Source organism: Hylobates moloch, unplaced genomic scaffold, assembly GCF_009828535.3.
Source record: "Hylobates moloch isolate HMO894 unplaced genomic scaffold, HMol_V3 SCAFFOLD_2, whole genome shotgun sequence".
NCBI lineage: Eukaryota > Metazoa > Chordata > Mammalia > Primates > Hylobatidae > Hylobates > Hylobates moloch.
Genome location: NW_026652277.1, coordinates 18,861,202 through 18,883,044, shown reverse-complemented (window position 1 = coordinate 18,883,044; position 21,843 = coordinate 18,861,202). Strand labels below are relative to the sequence as shown.

The window sequence follows — 21,843 nt, the reverse complement described above, 5'->3', positions numbered from 1 at the left end:
TCCTACTAAGTGAATATAGGGAAGTTTGAGGGGTAATTTGCTTATTCTTAGCAGCACATTAACATTTTTTAATGAGTGGGATTTAGAGAGCTTGAAAAGATGAGAAGGCTTTCTAAATTTGCAAAAATGAATTGGCCTTAGGAAAAGTTACACTTCATATGACAGTCATTGTCAAAGTCACCAATTTGAATTATATCCACTCAAATATTGGTGTGTAAATTTCATGAGACGCATGGTAATTCTGAGTTTAATAGGCCTGACTTTGATATGCCTTTGATAATATGTGTACCAAAGATTACATATATGCAAAACTCTCTACGATGCTTTGTATGGAAATTTCTTAATGTTTTCTATGATGTAGTAAGAATTTTACATTTCTACTTTGGCGTAATTAGCATCCATATTTCATGAAGAGAAATTTAATACATAAAAGAAATAATTTACTTATAAAATAAATTTAATAAATGAATTGCATAATTTATAAAATAATTTTCATATATAAAATATAAGTAATTTATAAAATAAATATAATATTCAAGTATCTTCAATTTTAAAAATCATTTCTATTTCTGGATAAGGAATCTGAGTCCAAGGAAAGATGTAAACTTTTTCTTTTCTTGACAGGGTTTTGTAACTCAAAAAAAAAAAATCCTATTAACTTCTAACTTATTTTCCGCACTGCACCACTAAGTGCAGAGGGCAATACTGGAGATAGGTTCAAATTGTACTACTATGTACTACGAAGGCCTGCGAATCTGGCCTTCCCCACACCTTCATCCTCATTATATTTTGGGCCCTGTTTCCCCTTCATCTCCTTGCTCCAGCCACACTGGCTATTTTCCATCTGCCTTGCAGTCACATCTCAGGGTTTTTAGATACATGCTTTGACTTGTGATTTTTTTTAGATCTGATCTAAGTCCTAATGTCTAGAAAGTCCAATGCCACTATTACATAAAGTCACAGCACTCTTCTTCATCGTTCCTATCAAAGCTACCATTTCATTTTTCTTTATTAAATATTTAGATATTTGTCTTTCAATAAGATTGTAAGCTCCACAAGGGCAGGGACTCTGTAGCTGTGTTTATCATCGTATCTCTAGTATTTGGTATCTAGTATCTAATAAATCCACTTAATAAATACTGATGGCTTGACTAATTAACCACACATAACATTCATCAGCTTTGGAGCCATGCTTACTGTTATCGGTTTGATTGGCAAGACAAAAGTGAATTCATCAAGGTCAACACTTTCAAAATGAGAAAGAGAATCCCCCAACCAAAAAGAACTTACCACAGTTGACTTCATCAGTACGATCACCACAGTCATCCACCAGATCACATAACCGAAGCTTTTCTATGCAAGCCCTAGTGTAGCGACACCAGAAATGATCCAGCCCTTCACAGCTCTCAGCAGGAAGAGGGAGAGTACAATTATCAAATCGGATGTCATCAATAGCTGAGACCCCATCATAAATGCCCAGACTGACTTTATCTAATGACAAATGGAAGGGCTGAGAAAGGCGCCCTAGCTGAATGGTTGCCTTCGACCACTGTTTGCCTTGATTGTATAATACTCTCCAAATCACTGTTGAGTCATGAGATTTTTCCATATGTAGCTGCAGCTCAGCTGCTCCTACTGACAGGCCGTAGTTATAGAACCTAAAAAAGAGTAAATGTAACAAATGGAAGTGATTTATAGAATAGACTACATATTTAACCTTTAGACTTTCCTACTCGGTCAACAGTCAATTTTAATGAGTTATCATAAGACACTTTTCTTTCCTGCAATAACTGTGGCTGTCCATTTGCAAGGGCTTATCTACTGAGGCACACACTCTGTGGTTCTCACAACCCTGGGAACTTGTCTCAAGGAGCTCAGTACAGAACAAGAGGAAACAATCTTAATTAAATTATAATCCATGGTTGGAGGGAAAGAGCCCCTTTCATCTTAAGAAAGAAAACAACATATACTGAGAACACGCTCCTAGGTAAAATTAAAATCATATGAATTAAATGCAATAGCTATTTTTGGAGTAAAACCAGCAGTAAACCACAGAAATGAGTAAGTGCAGACGTACGCCCGCAAACACTTGACCACTAGGGTAACTGTTTAATATATTGTTTAAATATTTGTTTAATATTTACCAGAAGGAAAGTATGCATCCAGGTCCTGTCTGGCTGAAAGTTGGACTCTGAAGCTTAGCAACTTGCCACAAGCTGCTGCTTTTCTTCAGAATGAACATAAAATGCCCTGTTGAGATACAAAAACAAACCCTTCATTAACCTATTGGATTCTAAAATGAGACATCTGTCTCTTAACCCTACACTGAGCAAGATCATTGTTTAACTGAAATTAAAATTATACAATAAACAATCAATCAGTGACTCTTAGTCAAATTTGCTCTGATAAATGTTGAACCACTATCTATATCTCATGCTAAATGATACCAAAGACAATGGGTAGTTTCAGCTAGTTCAGCCAAAAATATATCTATATGCTATCTGTACCACCCATAAAGGAATCAGTCCATGCAGACAGCATAACTGTAATTGACAATATTCAACTATCCAACTGTTTGTTGTAGTTATCACAGAACCGTACCAGCTTCCCTTTCTCTTCTGAAGTCTAACTAAACAGGAAATAGCAGTGGTTAGAGAGTCCCTGTTTGCTTCTTACCTTGAGATGTGTTGAGACTATGATCCTGAGGTGGAGCCTGGTGCTCAAAATCAGCAGAAAGTTCACTCTGAGAGCTCCATATCCAGTCAAAATGGTCACCACTAATTGCTTCAAACCAACCACAGCTGTTTGCTTCAAAATCACACTTGGAAACTGAAGAACAAAAATGTGGCTCTTATGTTGGCTCTCCAAACTGATCCCACGCTTTGAAAAGGCAGAGCTCAAATAGAGTTCACCTTATTATGCTTCTGTACGTACATGAAGGGCAATGAGGGACACATTTCAGAAAATAAAAAAGATCCTTTCTCATTTGCAAAAATGGAGCTACACTTTCCACACTGGAGATTGAGAAGGCAGAGTTCTCAATTTAAGAAATACAAATTTTTTCCGAATATTCTGAGAAACAACATCATTCAGCCCAATTGCTTATAGAATTGCCAAGGTATGCCTAATTCACTCTGATACTCATGTTAGTTTCCCTGCTACTGTTACATCAGCTGGGAGGCATCATTGTTCCTACAGGGTATTTCATGTTAAATCATGAAAAGCTGCTACTTCTAAACAATTTAATAAGTGAAGAATCCCAGATACACTATATTTAATACAATGTGTACCCCAGATTTTTATACAGCTTAATATTTCATAAAGTGTTATATGCATTGCCTATTTGGTGCAGAAAATAATTTGAACTATTTTTCAGATAAACATGCAGAGAAATCAGTTAAATTCCACAGAGATATTTTTGAAGAGGAAGAGGAAAAAAGGAGAAATTATAATGTGTTATATAATAGTATAGTGATATTTTGGAAACTTGTGTAACAGATCCTGTGTGGAATATATATATTTTTTTTTTTTTGTCGCCCAGGTTGGAGTGCAGTGGCGCAATCTCAGCTCACTGCAGGCTCCGCCTCCCGGGTTCACACCATTCTCCTGCCTCAGCCTCCTGAGTAGCTGGGACTACAGGCACCCGCCACCTTGCCCGGCTAATTTTTGTATTTTTAGTAGAGACGGGGTTTCACCGTGTTAGCCAGGATGGTCTCGATCTCCTGACCTCCAGATCCGCCCGCCTTGGCCTCCCAAAGTGCTAGGATTACAGGCGTGAGCCACCGCGCCTGGCCGGAATATATATATCTAACTTTCACAAACAGCCATATAGGAAGGTATTATTGTTGTTGTTGTTTTACAAAAGAAGACAGAGAGGTTGAGGGAAGTTATTAATGTAACCAAGGTCAAATATTTAGGAAGTTGTAGAGTGGGATTGTAATCCAAATATTGTTACTCCTAGGCTAATATTCTTTCTGCAACTGTTGACAATAAGTGTTACCTGTCATTAGATTGAAAAAAAAGTAAAGTAAAAAGGTATAATCTGAATTTGCTTGGCGTGAACATTCAGCTGTTACCACATAGACCAATGCAAAATGAAGTTCATTTTCATTGATGATGATTACACTGAAATTCTTAGCCATTGGCTATTTTCATCAAAGAATATAGTAATAAACTGCATGGACATACCCTTGTAAAATAAATTAGGAAGTAAACAATGAGTTTAGGGAAAAAAAGTATAAACTAAATCACTAAATGAGATTACAAAATTTAAAATTATAAGGGCATTTTAATGTAATAATAAAATTATAGGGAATTTAACCTAATTGTAAAAGCATTTTAATCTAATGATAAAATTATCATTTTGAATCCTGAAAATGCCTCTTATATACATGGAGAAGAATGTGAGGTAATAATATTATAAACAATTTATAAGTTTTTTATACTTTCTATGAAATGTCTAATTTCAAAACCATATTTGCTTTCTATCAAATTTCCTGGCCCAAATTTCGCCAGCAAACTAGTTCTGAATATTATCAGAATCAAAAGGAATGTATAAGTACATCTATATATCTAAAAATAAATACTTTAAAAATGTCACATCACTTTAATATGCAAGAAATAGCTATACTTCAGTATATAAAGACAATTAGAAACAAGCGAAATGAAAGAAGCTTTACTATATTTAGAGTAAAGATTTCTCAGTTGGGCACAGTGGCTCACACCTATAATCCCAACACTTTGGGAGGCCTAGGCGGTCTGATCACGAGGTCAAGAGATCGAGACCATCCTGGCCAACATGGTGAAACCCCGTCTCTACTAAAAATACAAAAATTAGCCAGGCGTGGTGGCTCACGCCTGTAATCCCAGCTACTCGGGAGGCTGAGGCAGGAGAATCGCTTGAATCCAGGAGGCTGAGGCAGGAGAATCGCTTGAATCCGGGAGGCTGAGGTTGCAGTGAGCTGAGATCCTGCCACTGCACTCCAGCCTGGGTGACAGAGTGAGACTCCGTCTCAAAAAAAAGATTTATCAAGTAAAGTTTAGAAATTTGTGGTAAAGCAAAATTATATACTGCTCAAAAATTAAAGATAATAACAGTAAATAATACAAGTTAGAAATAAAATGCAAAGGATATTTGTCTTCATATTATTAAAACTATCTATATAAGTACATAATATGCAAACAACACATGAATACACATAGAGTCCAGGGTTTTCAAAGTGTCTAGATGTCATTTCAATACCTGGGAAGCAAATGCTTTTGATTCTTATTTCAGACAATTCAGGGAACTGGATCTAGAAGTTATTGTTATGTAAATATGGGGAGAAAGCAGGTTATTGTTAATGTATAATATCTATCTCACATAGCTACCTGGAAAGGGAACCTTATTATCTGCTATCCAGGGAGATATTGCTATAGAAATAAGTGAATATTCGAATGGTAGTAAAATTTAAGAAATCACATCAGTGACTTTGTAGTTCTCTTAGATAAGACTCTTCAAAGATAATGATTTTTCAACAGATAATTATGCTGTTAAAATTCAGATATGCTTTTCTAGTATTTTTTATTTCTAGAGATTTAAAAACGCCCCTTGATTGATCATAAATGTAATAATCAATTAAATTAGTCTTCTAGTTAGCCATTAATTGAATATATAAATATATATGTGTATACGTAAACACACGTATACATATATAAAATTTCTAAGTTAGAAAAGGAGAAATAGCCTGGATATGTTTTAAAAATTGAGATCCTAGGATTTTTCACTGTTTCTGAAGCGTTATTGACTTTCTCAGTTATCATCATTGGAATCCTCATTTTTGCAATAATAATTGCAATTAGCATTTACTCAGGGTTTAGTGTATAGCAAGCTTTGTGCTAGGGGCTGTTACAGGCATAACAGGATGCCCGTTGACACAAAATTTCTATTTAATAAAAATTATGCCTGTCTGTACTACGGCTATAGGTTGAAAAGCTAATGATTCTACAGCAGCTTTTAGTTACTGTGAGAAAAATTACCTAAATGGCCTCTATTAATTATGTAAATATCATCACAGCAGTTGCCCCTGGAGAAAAGGCCTTAGGCGATACTTGCTGGGCTGGCTCACAGGTCCATCCCTGTCATTTTTTTGAGCTCTTCATTGAGATAAAAGAAGATGAATTTATATAGAAACCAAAAAAAAACCTCAAACAGGAAGGGGAAAAAAAAAGCCGAGGATCGGATTCTTTCTTATTTCAGATTCACTGTCTTAGAACTTCTCTGATGGTTTAGGATGATTCTACCGAGGTTTGTTGGTAAGGAGTAAACACGAAGTGTACAAAAAGAAGTCTGAAGTCTGAAGTCTGAGCTGGTAATTTGGGCCTCACACAAGGATGTAAACATTCATAGGAGAAAATACGTCCTAACACATCATGTGGTTGAACTTTGAACAGTTGAACTCCTTCTGATATTAGCCACAGAGGCAAGATGCGCATGTTGAGTGAGAAAAACAAAATAAACCAAAAACAAAACAAAGGCTGAGTATGCGAGTAGCAATTTTAAAAAGTTAAAACCTAGAGCTGCCATTGTGACTTACAGAAAGATCTGAACCAGAAAGAACATAAAAGTAGAGTGAAAAACATCTGTTAATACATACATCATCTTATTTAATCCTCATGAAATATCAAAGAAAATATTATTGTCACTATTTTATTTTATTATTCTTTTTTGAGACAAAGTCTCATTCAGTCACCCAGGCTGGAGTGCAGTGACATGACCTCAGCTCATGGCAGCCTCAACCTCCCAGGCTAAGGCAGTTCTCTGACTCAGCCTCCTGAGTAGCTGGGAACACAGGTGCATGCCACCACACCCGGATAATTTTTAAAAAAATTTTTGTTGAGATGGAGTCTCCTCATGTTGCCCATGCTGGTCTGAGGGCTCAAGGGTCCTCGTGCCTTGGCCTCCCAAAGTGCAGGGATTACAAGTGGTAAGCCACCGTGCTTGGCCATGTCCCCATTTTATTTAATTTAATTAATTAATTTATTTATTTGGAGACACAGTCTTGCTCTATACCCCGGGCTGGAGTGCATTGGTGCGATCTCAGCTCACTGCAACCTCCACCTCCCAGGTTCAAGCGATTCTCATGCCTCAGCTTACCTAGTAGCTGGAAATACCGGTGCCTGCCACCACACCCAGCTACTGTTCGTATTTTTAGTAGAGATGGGGTTTTGCCATGTTGGCCATGCTGGTCTTGAACTCCTGACCTCAAGTGATCCACCTGCCTGGGCCTCCCAAAGTGCTGAGATTACAGGCGTGAGCCACTGTGCCTGGCCCGTGTCCCTATTTTAGATATGAGAAATATGAGGTTGAAAGAGGAGTGACAGGTAGTTTTTCAGTGCTCATTATTATTGTCATGATTCTAACCCAAACCTGATGGCAAAGCCTATCCTCTTAAAAATTATACAGCTTCTATTAAGTTAAATCATTAATAATAATTATAACAATTTTTAAACAGCTATTCTATACCAAGCATTATGCTATGTGTTTTTAATGGAAGATGATACAAAATCAAAACATGCATGACCACGGGGCACATTCTGGAAGGAGGTGTCACAGCATACAGTCATAATGGCTGCTGAGCCCTCCATATTGACTCTTCTTTTTCCTTTAAAGATTTTTTTTTCCTCTAGATTTTGTGACCCTGCTGAAAGTCGCATGAAGGAAGACAAAACTTAATTGAGTATTCTAGTATGTTGGCTTAGGTTCATAGAGGTTGTCCTTTATTTGATTAAGCATTTGCTATAAACTCCAAATGCATGAATACTATATTCTCTATTTTGGAACAGGTTCTGTAACGTTGTAATTCTTTTGAGTTTCAGGCTTTTCCATGCATTCTAATGGTCATGTGTTTGAAGTTATCATAAGGTTGAAGCAATTAAACTCTAGACTTCATCAATAGTTAAAAGTCATTAATTATTTAAAATAAAATATACAGTAGTAAGGGAATGTTTGCAAAAGTACCATAAAATTATTTTAAAGATGTCTATATAAATGAATATAAATAATTAACTCTTTTAAAAATGCCAATACATAAATAATTAAATCATTATCGTATTTGGAACAAGAATAATTAATTACACTATTCTACCCATGGCTTAAAGGGTCTTCTGAGATCTAGACAATGCAGATGTTATTGGTAGACAATTTCTCATGGGTCTCTTACGCTTCTGCACAGGTTATGAGCAGGCCCATTAACTGCCCCTTTGTTCCAGGCTATCCTTTCAAGGATATTTAAATAGTAGAGATATGAAAGACAGATAGTGACTCCCTTTACAACAGAAGGAAAGTTATTATCCTGTAGAATAAAGATAATGTCTCCTTCTAAAGAAAAGGTCAGACAAGTTTATTTGCAGCCTATTATAAAAGATTTTATTTCCATAAGTTTAGGCCTCTTTAGTGGTGATACAAGCCTGCTTCGTGTGTACATCTATCTACCTGGACACCTCTCTGTTGGTCCTTTTCTCAGGGGACATGGGGAGCAAAAAGAACCAATGCAAATATGTTGCTCACAACATCTGCTATACCATCAGTCATAAAGTCATCTGTCTGTGACACAGGAATGCCACCTCTTCTGTCAGCATCCATGAAACAATGGCAGGCTAACGTGTTTCCTTATCAGTCAGGTAAAACTTTAGACCCTTCACAATATTTGACACTATATTAAATATCTGTGTATACTACCACTTTGCAGTGAGCCGAGATCATACCACTGCACTACAGCCTGGGCGACAGAGTGAGACTCCAACTCAAAAAAAGAAAAAAAGGAAAGCTTAGACTCTAGCGTGGGAAATTCATAAGCAAGTAAGCAATCATGAGAGAATAAAAACCACTATGTGCTCATTCATTCATTAGTCATTCATTCGACAAAAACTTAGCAAATAAATGCTAAATGTCTGCACAAGTATAAAGTCTAAGAGCACAGCAGGGAAAAGAAAGAAAACCTCTGTCCTCATGGATTTTACATATGAAAGCCAAGGGGGTGTGGACATTAGTGGAGATAACAATAAAAACACAAGATAAATAAGTAATGGTAAAAGGGCCAATAAAAAATAAAATAAGGAAGAGTATTGAAAATGTTAGAGTAAAGGGCTGTAATTTTATCAATGATCAAGGAAGACTTTATAGAAAAGTTGGCAACTAGGTAAATGGCTGAAGGAGGTAGGCGAGGAAGCAAGTTTTGCAGCTACACAGGTAAAGGAAACCAACCACTAAGGGAATCACAGGGACAAAGCCTTGAGGCCAAAGCTTGCTTCTCATGTTTCAGATGTATTCAGAGACCAGGGTGTCACAAGGACAATGAGTGAGGGTAGAATAATAAGATATTAAATTAGACAGGCACTTCAATTTTTTTGGCTATGATTTTGAATGAGATGGGAACCAACTGAGATGTTTTAAGCAGAGATAATGACAACATCTGACTTTACTGAAGAGAGTGGAGGACCAAAAAGGAAGGGGAAGAATACTGCAAAAATCTAGACAAGAAATCAGAATTCGAGGTCAAGGTGTGATAGGGTTTGGCTCTGTGTTCCCACCCAAATCTCATCTTGAATTGTAATTCTCACGTGTTGAGGGAGGGACTTGGGGGGACGAGATTGGATCATGGGGCGATTTCCCCCTATGCTGTTCTCGTTGTAGTGAGTGAATTCTCATGAGAGCTGATGGTTTAAAAGTTGTGCTTCTCCTTTCATTCTCTCTCTCTCCTGCCACCATATAAGACGTGCCTTGCTTCCCCTTCACCTTCTGCCATGATTGTGAGTTTCCTGAGGCCTCCCCAGCCATGCAGAACTGTGAGTCAATTAAACCTCTTTCCTTTATAAATTACCCAGCCTCAGGCCGTTCTTTAGAGCAGTGTGAAAACAGACTAATACAGTGTGGTAGCAATGAAGAAAAAAATAAGCCATTTTGGAGATATTTTGAAAGCAGACATGACCAGATTAATTGATATCAAAAGTGTAGTATGAGAAAATCAGAAGTTAATGATCTCAAAGTCTTTAACCTAAGCATTTGGAACAATGGAGGTACCATTTATGAAGTGGGGAAGACTGTGGGGAGGCAGGTTTGGAGGTGGTTGGGGGAAACAGAATCTCAATTTTGGACATGTTGCACTTGCTGTTGCTATTAGGTATTCAAGTGATCATGTCAGGTCAAGAGCTGTATGTATGAGTCCAGAGTTCACATGAGGAGGTTAGGCTGGAGATATAAATTAGAAAATTATCAAAGTGACAAAAAGAAGGCATAAAAATAGGAGAGAAAAAAAATAAAGAGTGGTGCCCCATGCCATGGGAGCCAAGTCAAGTTGAAGTATTTGAAGGAGGAGGGTGATACCATCTGTGTCAAATGAAGATTGAGAATAGGTCACTGGATCTAGGTCGCTGGTAGCTTGGATGAGAACAGTTTCTGTTGAATGGTGACAGCCAGAGCCTCAATGGACTGAGTTAAAAAGAGATTCAGAAGAGAAAGTTTAAAGAAAGTGAATACAGTGAATTCTTTTGAGTAATATAAAAGAAAGGAGGAAAATGTAAAGGAAATGAGAGAAAAATGGTATGTTAGCAGGAAGGAGAAATTAGATCAAGAGAAGATATTTTTCAGATGTGAGAGGTAAAAACATTTTTTTTCTTTCTTATAGAAAAGACTGGTAGACAGAAGAACTTTCAGGAGTAATGCTGTTGAACAGACAAATAGAGAGGGGTTCTACATAAAAGAAACACGGACAGTTTACTTCGGGTACAGGAGAAAAGACTGACTTTACAAGTGGGTAGAAGGGGTGCTGGAACTTCTAAAAGTTCTTTTCTGGTTGTTTCTATTTTTTCAGTGAAATAGTACGTAAGATCATCAGTTGAGGCTAGGAATAGGGAAGTGGAAGACAGATGTCAAAGAAGACAGAAGAAAAATGTGTTATTCATTGAGGAGGGTGGGGGAAGGAATGGATTGGGGAAATTGCATGTGCTTGCTGGGTAGCACCGAGAACACACTTTAGGGCAGCAATTCCCAATGTAAAGTGAGAACAGGTATCACTGGGTTTTTGTTTGTTTGTTTTTGTTTTTCCATCTCTAGCCACATTCAGCTATGCTTTGTGGACTGGATGTGGAGTATAAGGAAAAGGGTGGAGTTAAAGATGAGTACAAAGTTTTTACCTGTAGCAACTGAAGAATGGTGTTGTCATTTCTAACCCCGGGCATACTCTAAGACCGTGTTTGGAGGAAAGTCTCAGAAGCTTGCAGGTGGGTATGAAAAATTTAAGATCCCAATTAAACATCCAGGGGAAGATGTCTAATAGAGAGTTAGATCTGAGTCTGCAGTTCAATGAAGAGGTTTAAACTAGAGATATAAATTTGGGAGACATGATTATATCAATGGCATTTAAAGCTGGAGACTAGATGAGTTTTCTACAGTAGCGAAGATAAAAGATCTAAGGTCTAGACATCAGAGCCAGAAAGAAAAAGAAGCAAAGATGAGAAGGAACAATCAAGGAAGTTGAGGAAAACCTAGGGAATTTGCCATCTTGAAAGCCAAGTGAATAAAATGTTTTCAGGAAATGGAAAATGTGGTTACCTGCAAATATTGCTTTTAGTAATCCCCATTTATTTACAAGGGATATTTTCCAAGACCCCCTAGTAGATGGCTGAAGTTCTGGATTATACTGAACATTATGTACGCTGCTTTTCTATCTGATAATCAAGTTGGCTAACAGGCAGGGGGGTCATAGACCGCCTGAATACACTGGACAAAAGGATGATTCACATCCTGGGCAGGACAAATAAGGACAGCATGGGATTTCCTCACACTACTCAGAATGAAGTGCAATTTAAAACTTGTGAATTTATTTCTGGAATTTTCCATTTTATATTTTCAGACTGAGATTGACTGTGGAAGGCAAAACTGCAAATAAGGGTGGACTACTGCATAAATCAGGATGAGGGCTAAGAATTGACATTTAGACATAACAATATAAGGCCCTTGTGGGTCCTGATTACAGGGCAAAAAGCCCGAATGGAGAGAACTTAAGAAAATATTGGAGGAGAGAACAGCTTTTGACAACATCTTTCGAAGACTTTATCAAGGAAAACTGAGAAATGAGGTGGAAAGCTGTCATATAAAATGGGGTCAAGAGAGTTGAACAGCATGTTTATCTAGGCTCATGAGGAAGACACAGTAGACAAGGAAAAAGCCGTGGGCTTTGCTGGAGAGACGCCATTGAATATTAAAGAAAGGATGGGATCTAGTTCACAAGCAGAAAGTATAGAAGTGTTCAGACAGCTCATGTATGATTAAATAGACTGACAGTGTCATCATGGAAATTGTATTTTAGAAACTAGAAATAATGAAGAAACCAAGGCTGCTTGAGTAGCGCTAAAGACTGACAGTGAAAAAGAAGAAAATGTTTTGTTGTTACTGGATAAATGACTCTCATCAGGAACTCTTGTAACTTGAGAGTCCTTAAAGAGGCCTCAATAGGCTATGAAAAATATTACAAAAATACAAACAATAACTGTGTATTAACTCATACTAAATTTTTACAGGCTTACAAATAACCTATGTTTATTTTCTTTATGTTTATGTTTAAAAGTAAATATAACTTAGGCACATCGAGGTCTCTAAGGAGCACCCACAATTGCTTTTGAAATGTGAAATTGTATTAGTGAGCTCATGTTAATAACAGTACCCATTGCTATATTTATGAGAAAATTGTTAGTGCTATGGTGATATGAGGTGGGTTGTTATTAGACAAATAATTTTTTTAGATAATCACATTAACAGTATACTATAGTAATATAGATGAACAAAATGTATGATTTGTAAAATACCCTACTATTTTTTCTCTGGGGGTAGGCAGAAATCAGTGATGTATTTTTAAAACAACGTAATTTTTTCCTGTCATGTTAAATGTTTATTTATATTGTCTTTGTATTATATATATATGTGTGTGTATATATATATTTTTCTTCCACAGACTAAGCTAATGATCTCAAATGTTTTATACTTCTTGATAAAAGCTCAATTACCTAAAGAGCCAAAATATTAATATCTTAAGCTAAAACTCAAGTTGCTTGGTTAAAGTTCACAGAGATCTCTTATTACCCAAGATAACCTGCTCTCCAGGATATAAGGAATTATTTATATTAACCCTACCCATTTTTACAACCCAAATCAAGTGCAATTGCATTAATATTCCTATGCCTTGTAGCACAATTTAATAATTCCATTTTTCTTTTCTTTTTTTTTTTTGTGATGGGGTCTCGCTGTGTTGCCCCAGGCTGGATGCAGTGGCATGATCATGGATCACTGCAGCCTCAACCTCCCGGGCTCGAGAGATCCTTTCATCTCAGCCTCTGAGTAGCTGGGACTACCGGCATGTGCCACCATGCCCAGCTAATTTTTGTATTTTTTGTAGAGACGAGGTTTTGCCATGTTCCCCAGACCAGTCTAGAACTCCTGGGCTCAAGCGATCCTCCTGCCTCAGCCTCTCAAAGTGCTGAGATTACAGGTGTGAGCCACCAAGCCTGGCTTGATAGTTCCATCTTATTTCATGACTATGTATGCCTGATGTTGTAAGTTATTTTATCACTACTTCCCATTCCCTCTTACAATTATATTGTTGATCGTTTGTTGAAATAATGTTGGCCTTCTTTCGGAACTCATTGTGGGGCATACAGTATTTCCAGGAACTGAAGAAATATTTGAAAAATCTGTCTAATAAATTTCAAAACTGAAAAGAATATAAAGCCATATTTCAAGGATCCCTGTGAGCACAAAAGAACAAATACAAAGAAAACCCACAAAGGCACACCCTAGCCAAACTGCCGAAAATCTATGCCAGAGAGAAAAATGTTAAAAGCAACTGGAAAAAAAAGCATAAATCACCTTCAAAGAATAATTATTAGACCTCTTTAATAGATGCAATGGAAACCAGAAGGAAAAGGAATGTTATCTTTAGAGTGTTGAAAGAAAGTAACTGCCAGTGCATTTGTTTTCTATTGATACCCAGGACATTTGTTTTATTTTAGTTTCTATTAGTTTTCTATTGCTATGTAACAAACAACCGCAAACCTAGGGACTTGCAACACTCATTTATTATCTCTTAGTTTCTGTAGGTCAGAGGTCTAGGATGGCATGGCATGGCTGTCTGCTTAGCGTCTTACAAGGTAGTAATAAAAGTACAAGTCACGATGGCTCTTATCTGGAGGCTGTGGGGGGAAATCTACTTCCTGGCTTATTCTCATTTAGGTGGTTGGCAGAATTCAGTTTCTTGTGGCTGCAAGACTGAGATCCTTGTTTTATTGCTGCCTGTCTGCTGAGGATTTCTTTCATCTCCTTAAGGCCGCCTGTCATATCTTTTCATGTGGCTCCTTCCATCTTTAAACCAGCAATGGTATATCAAACCCTCTTCTTATTTGCTTTTTCCCCTACTTTTTCTTTATTGTGATAAAATACATATAACATAAAATGTATTATTATCTAAACCATTTTAAGTGCACAACTTAGGAGTTTTAAGTGCACAACTTAGGAGTATTAAGTGCGTTCATATTGTTGCACAACCATCACCAATATCCATGTCCAAAACTCTTTTCATTTGGCAAAACTGACATCTGTACCCATTACACAAGAATTATCCACTCCTTTCTTCCCTCAGGCCCAGGAAACTACCTTTCTACTTTCTGTCTCTAAGATTTAGGCTATTCACTGTACCTCAGATAAGTCTAATCATATCATTATTTCTTTTTGTGACTGGCTTATTTCACTGAGCAGTATGTCCTCAAGTTTTTTTTTTTTTTTTTTTTTTCCATTTATTTACTTATTCCTTTGGACAGAGTTTTGCTCTATTGCCCAGGCTGGAGTGTAGTGGCACGAGCAATTTCAGCTCACTACAACCTCCGCTTCCCAGGTTCAAGTGATTCTCCTGCCTCAGCCTCCTGAGTAGCTGGGATTACAGGTGCACACCACCATGCCCAGCTAATTTTTGCATTTTTAGTAGAGATGGGATTTCACCATGTTGGCCAGGCTGGTCTCAAACTCCTGACCTCAGGTTATCCACCTACCTCAGCCTCCCAAAGTGCTGGGATTATAGGCGTGAGCAACCGTGCCTGGCCATGTCCTCAAGTTTTATTCACTTTGTAGCATATGTCAGAATTTCTTTCCTTGTTATGACTGAATAACATTCCATTGTATGCATTCACCACATTTTTCTTATCGACTCATCGGTCAATGAATAATTGGGTTACTTTCTGGTTTTAGCTATTGTGAATAATGTTTCTATGAACATGAGTGTGCAAATATCTCTGAGATCCTGCTTTCAATTATTTTGAATATATACCCAAAACTGGGATTGCCGAATCATATGGTAATTATATTTTTAATTTTTTTGAAGAATTGCTTTCCTCTTCCACAGTAGCTATGCCATTTTACATTCTCCAACAGTACACAAGAGTTCTGATTTCCACATCCTCACCAACACTTGTTTACTTCTGGATTGGTTTTTTGTTTGGTTTTGTTTTGGGTTTTTATTATTTTTGGGTAGTAATCTAATGGGTGCAAGGTGGTATCTCATTGTTTTGATTTGCATTTCCCTAATGTTGGTGATATTGGACATCTTTTCATGTGCTTATTGGAGAAATGTCCATTAAAATATTTTGTCTTCTTTGGAGAAATTTCCATTAAAATATTTTGTCTATTTTTGAATTGAGCTGTTGGTCTATTATTGAGTTTTAGAAGTTCTCTCTATATTGTGGGTATCAATCCCTTATCAGATATATAATTTGCAAAAGTTTCTCCCTTTCTTGGGGTTGCCTTTTTACTCTGTTGATAGTGTTTTAGGATGCAAAAAATTTTAAAGCTCTCATAAAGTCCAATTTGTCTATTTTTTATTTTGTTGCCTGTGCCTTTGGTGTCATCCATTAAATCGACAGCCTCAGCATCATAAGGTTTCTGTCCTACATTTTCTTCTAAGAGTTTCATAGTTTTAGGTCTTATATTTAGTTTATGGATTGATTTTGAGTTAATTTTCGAATATGAAGTTAGGTAAGGGTCCAACTTCATAATTCCACAAGTTGATATCTAGCTTTCCCAGCATCATGTATTGAAAATACTGGATTTCACCAATTGAATGGTGTTGGTACCTTTGCCAAAAAAAAAAAAAAAAAAAATCACTTGATCATATATGTGAGGGTTTATTTCTGGACTCTGTAATCTATTCCATAGATCTATACATTGGTCTTTTTGGCAGTGCCATACTGTTTTGTTTACTGTAGTTTTGTAATAAGTTTTGAAATCAGGGTGTGTGTGTCCTCCAACTTTGCTCCTCTTTTTCAGAATTATTTTGTCTATTTGGGGTTCTTTGAGATTCAATATGAACTTACTTTCTATTTCAACTAAAAAATGTTATTGGTATTTTAACAGGGATTATATTGAATCTGCAGATCACTTTGAGTGGTACTGACATCTTAAGAATATTAAATCTTCTGATCTATGAACATGGAATGTCTTTTCATTATTTACATTTTTAAAAATTTATTTCAGAAATATTTTTTATTTTTTATTGTACAAGTCTTTTGCCATCTTGATTAATTCCTAAAGACTTTTATTCTTTTTCATGTTATTGCAAGCAAATTGGTTTTTTAATTTCCTTTTTGGACGGTTCATTGCTAATGTATAGAAATGCAACCAATTTTTGTATTTTAACTTTATATTTTGTTGAATTCTTTTTTTTAGTTCTAACAGGTTTTTTTTGTAGAACTTACAGGGATATTTACATATAAAAATTCTTTCCAATTTGTATGACTTTCATTTCATTTTCTTTATTCTTATTATTTTCTTTTTTGTTATGTTTTAAACTAATTGCTTTTGCTAGTAGTACCAGTATTTGCATAATCATGAAAAGTGAAAGTAAATTTCAAAATGGACTTTAAACACAGGGACACTGCCACAGTTTTACTTTGTTGATATGATTGTTTATGAGCATAACGTTTTGGGGAAACATTTGGCAAAATGTGTTGAACGTCATTAAATGACAATTCAGGCCGGGCATGGTGGCTCCTGCCTGTAATCTCAGGACTTTGGGAGGCCAAGGCGGGTGGATCACCTGAGGTCAGGAGTTCAAGACCAGCCTGGCCAACATGGCGAAATCCCATCTCTCTTAAAAATACAAAAATTAGCTGGGCGTGGTGGTACTCACCTGTAGTCTAGCCATTAGGGAAGCTGAGGCAGGAGAATCACTTGAACCTGGGAGGCAGAGGTTGCAGTGAGCCAAGATCGCACCACTGCAACACAGCCTGGGTGACAGAGCAAGACCCTGTCTCAAAAACAAAACAAAACAACAACAACAACAACAAAAAACTTAAACCAAAAATTTCCCTTTTTATGATCTATCCTAAAGGGTTTGTCCTGATGCCAAGTTTGGCTTGAGAGCTAAGATGTGTAGACAAGTTAAACATTCCCTTAAATGAAAACATACAGAGTATTTGTCTAGCTCCTCATAAATGGCAACACGAGCCCAGGTCTAAAATCCACTCTGGCATTGAACTTTTCTGATACATTGTAATTTCGCCATGCCCAAGCAAAAATTATATCCAACAGTGATTCACCCTGCAGCCTGTCCCTTAGAGTTTCTGAAGGTCCAGAGAAGTTTTGTTGAGATATGTTGTATCTGTCATGCTACGTAGGTATTTCAGTACTTCAGTTACCATAAATAAAAATCAGAGATAATTTAACATCATAGTCAGTGTGTGGTGTTTTAACTGCAGAGAGAGAGAGACTTCTTGAAAACCTGTACAGCTGGGTTACATTTTAAGTAATTGCGGTTTTATATCATAATATAAATAAATATGGAAACATTCAATTAAATTATCCAAGGCTATCAAAATTCTGCAAAACTTCCTAACCTCTATGTATCCCAAACAGTTCTTGAACAAATCCAGTAACTTTTTCTCTTATTTACCAAAATTGGTTACAATTTATATTTGCTATTTTTTCTATAAAATTTGAAGATATCTCAAGGTACTGAAGACCTAAATTTTGAGCAAACTTAATAACCCATTTGAGGTAGGCCATAATCAGTCTCATGTAAAAGAGAAAGGAAATTATGTTAAAGATGGTTGTGAAAGTGAGAAAAATTAAAATAAATAGCATTAAAATATTAAATGTTTGAAATTCAAGAATAGCAATGGTCCTTTTCAGGAGGATTTACGTTCGTAAATAGAAATCCTGAGGGTGGCATTGCCTTTTCCTCCTTATAAGAGACCTCTCTTTTTTCAAGCAATTAAGGTATCTATAAAAGAAGTGATATGCTCGTTTGTTCAACACTAGAATCGCAGCCTAAATTTTGCATGCTTCCTTCAAACCTTTTTGCTGCAAAGAAGACAAGAAAAAAAAAGACTCCTACTTCTCCGTATTCTTCACTGTGTCTTTACCTCACCTCCACTCATTGCCAGAATCTTTAACGAAAGGATTCACAAAAACGGGATGAAGAATTAGCATTTCTATGAATAAACAGATTCACAGTATAAAATTAGCTTTTTCAAAAAAGCAGGCCAAAAAAAAAAAAAAAAAACTCAAAATAAGACTTTAGAGAAATGGAGCTTGTTTCCTAATTTTCTAATTCAATTCCCTATGAAGGTGGGTCCATTATTCAAATAGTGATCTTTTATTTTCCTTTTTTGTCTAAAAAATTATCTTTTAAGTCCCCGAAAAGCACTATAAGAATTAAAAGCAATTTAATACATTTCAGATTTATAAAATGTTCTGTGATTCAATAAATAATTACTAAGGAGAAAGGATTAAGTATTATTTTTTAAAGACATTCATTCCTTAAACTTCTCGACGGCATTTACTAAGTGACCATTTGACATATTAGGGACTAAGGGCATCGTTTCTCCTCCAAAAGCGAAGTTTTGATCATTGGCTTCAAACTTCCCGTTGCTTAAACTGCTCATGTAGGGAACTTTTCACAGTTTCCAAAAACATCATTCTCAATGTAATGATGACCTTAAAAGGATAGAAAGGCTGTACGATTTGCAGTTAAGAATGTAGGTTTTGGGCCGGGTGCAGTGGCTCGCGCCTGTAATCCCAGCACTTTGGGAGGCTGAGGCGGACGGATCACGAGGTCAGGAGATCAAGACCATCCTGGCAAACACGGTGAAACCCCGTCTCTACTAAAAAAAAAAATACAAAAAATATTAGCTGGGCATGGTGGCGGGCGCCTGTTGTCCCAGCTACTCAGGAGGCTGAGGCAGGAGAATGGCGTGAACCTGGGAGGCGGAGCTTGCAGTGAGCCCAGATCGCACCACTGCACTCCAGCCTGGGCGACAGACTCCGTTTCAAAAAAAAAAAAAAAGAATGTAGGTTTTGGAGGCAGACCGTGTTTAAAATGGAATTCTAACTGATAAGAAACGAAATGACAAGAAAGTTCGTAAAATGAGGAAAATAGTACCTCTTATATTTGTTTTGATGATTAAAAGACTATATAGGTAAGGTTCTTAAACCATGTACATTTGGTAACAGTCTTAATGTGTATCAGAGACAGGCCTAGAACTGTTAATCCCTGGCAGAACTTGCAATAGACACTCCTCTTATACAGCAAGAAAACTAGAAAACATCTTCAGGAATTCCTGCTGAGGACTTACCTACCTTCTATTGAATATATTCTCCAACTTCCTAGAGTTAAAATAGCTACTTGTTTACATCTCTACTCCAGTTATCATTACAACAGTATTAAATCGATACATTTCTTACCTAATAGACTAAGCTTCTTTTCTTAATTTTTAAAACAAATTTTATTATGTATATTAAAGATATACAGCATAAGGTTATGGATACATACAGATAGTAAAATGGTTATTACAGTAAGGCAAATTAAATATCCATTATCTCACATAATTACCCTTTTTTTTCTTTTTTTGTGGCAAGAGTAGCTAAAACTTACTCATTTATCAAATCTCAAATCTCAAATCCAGGAAAGTGTTATTAACTGTAGTCCTCAAGTGTTATTAACTGTAGTCCTCAAGTTGTACATTACATCTCTAGACACATTTCTCCTTCATATCTACTACATCGTATCCTCTGATCTACATATCTCCATTTCCTTCCCTTGGCCCCTGCCTCTGGTAACCACTGTTTTATTCTCTATATCTGTATGTAATTTTTAGATGCCACCCATAATTGAGATCTTGCAATATTTTTCTTCCTGTGTTTGGCTTATTTCACTTAGCATAATTTCCTCCAGATTCACCCAGGATGTGAAAAACGGAAGAATCTCTTTTTTTAAGACTGAATAATATTCCACTGTTTTTTACATACCACAGTTTATCTATGTGTACATCAAAAGACACTTAGGTTGTTTTCATATCTTGGCTATCAAGAATAATCCTGCAGCGAATATGGGAGTGCGAATAGCTTATGAGGTGGTAATTTCATTTCTTCTGGTTATATACCCAAAAGAGGGATTGCTAAATCATAGGGTAGTTTTATTGTTAATTTCTTTAGAAACCTCCATACCATATTCCATAATGGCTGCACAATTCACATTCGCACCAACAGTGTATGAGTACTCTTTTCTCCACACTCTTACTAAAATGTGTTACCCTGTCTTTTAATTATAGCCATCCTAATTGATATGAGGAGGTATCTAAAAGAGTTTTGGATTTGTATTTCCCTGATGATTAATGCCAGTGAAATGTGGAATATCTGTTCATATACCAGTTGATTATATTTATGTCTTCTGTGGAGAAATGTCTATTCAGGACCTTTGCCCATTTTTTATCTATTTATCTATTTCTGAGTTGTATAAAATCTTCATAAATTTTTAATATTAACTCCTTATCAGATACATGGTTTGCAAATATTTTTCCCGATATGCAGGTTGCTATTTTATTTTGCTGAGTGTTTCCTTTACTGTGCAGAAGCTTTCTAGTTTGAGGTAAGCCCATTATTTATTTCTGCTTTTGTAGCCAGAGCATTTGGTGTGATATTAAAAAATCATTGCCAACTCTAATGTCAAGGAGTTTTTCCCCTATGTTCTCTTCTAGGAGTTTAACAATTTCAGGTCTTAAATTTAGGACTTTCTTACATTTTGAATTTATTTAAGTGTATGGCGTAAGACAAAGGTCCAATTTCATTCTTTCGCATGAGAACATCCAGATTTTCCGGCACTATTTATTGAAGAGACTATTTTTTCCCTACTGTGTCCTCTTGGTGCCTTTGTCAAAACTTATTTGGTCTTTTATGTTTAGATTTATTTCTGAGATCTCTGTAATAGATTACATTTCTTGAGGGAAATGATCACACTTTCTTCTTACCAAATCTCTTGGTATAGAAAAGATGCTCATAACGTTTTATGTGGGTCACAGTATGGCTGCTTGCCAATGTATTAGCACTCAGCAGTGGCCCTGATTTTTCTCGTCATTCTCATGTATGTTTTGAATGCAGAGGAAAGAGTCTCTCCAACTCTTTGCCCCACCACACTTCTGGAAAATGTCTGTGTTCCTCCACTGTCTTGACTCAAAACCATCTTGGTTTTCACTTCGGGTATGGGTAATCAATAAGATGGGATGCTTCTCTTGCCTTTCCTCTTGCCTTTTTTTATAGTGTTCAATAGCACAGTTATTCAAATACTTTTGGAAATGCTTATCCACCAACAGACAACGTTCTTTTTTTCTTCTTCTTCTGTATTACTTTTTCAGGGATGCTAGGACAGTTTTAGTATCATTTAAGTAGAATGCAGAAGGAATGGAGGCATTGCCCTGGAAAAGGACAAACTGAAAAGAGACTCTCAAAGGTGGAAAAATATATAGAACTAGGCAGGATCTATAGTTTTA

General features: G+C 36.4%; 1 protein-coding gene across 1 annotated transcript in view; it reads right to left on the bottom strand.

The window, feature by feature from the left end:
• Positions 1-21,843, bottom strand: part of MALRD1 (MAM and LDL receptor class A domain containing 1) — a 695,880-nt gene that overhangs the window by 535,535 nt on the left and 138,502 nt on the right. The window contains exons 15-17 of the mRNA XM_032166926.2: positions 2,677-2,829; positions 2,145-2,250; positions 1,291-1,658 (exon numbers count right to left, since the gene is read on the bottom strand). Coding sequence (XP_032022817.1) covers positions 1,291-1,658; positions 2,145-2,250; positions 2,677-2,829 — 627 coding nt within the window. The remainder of the gene's footprint in view (positions 1-1,290; positions 1,659-2,144; positions 2,251-2,676; positions 2,830-21,843) is intronic.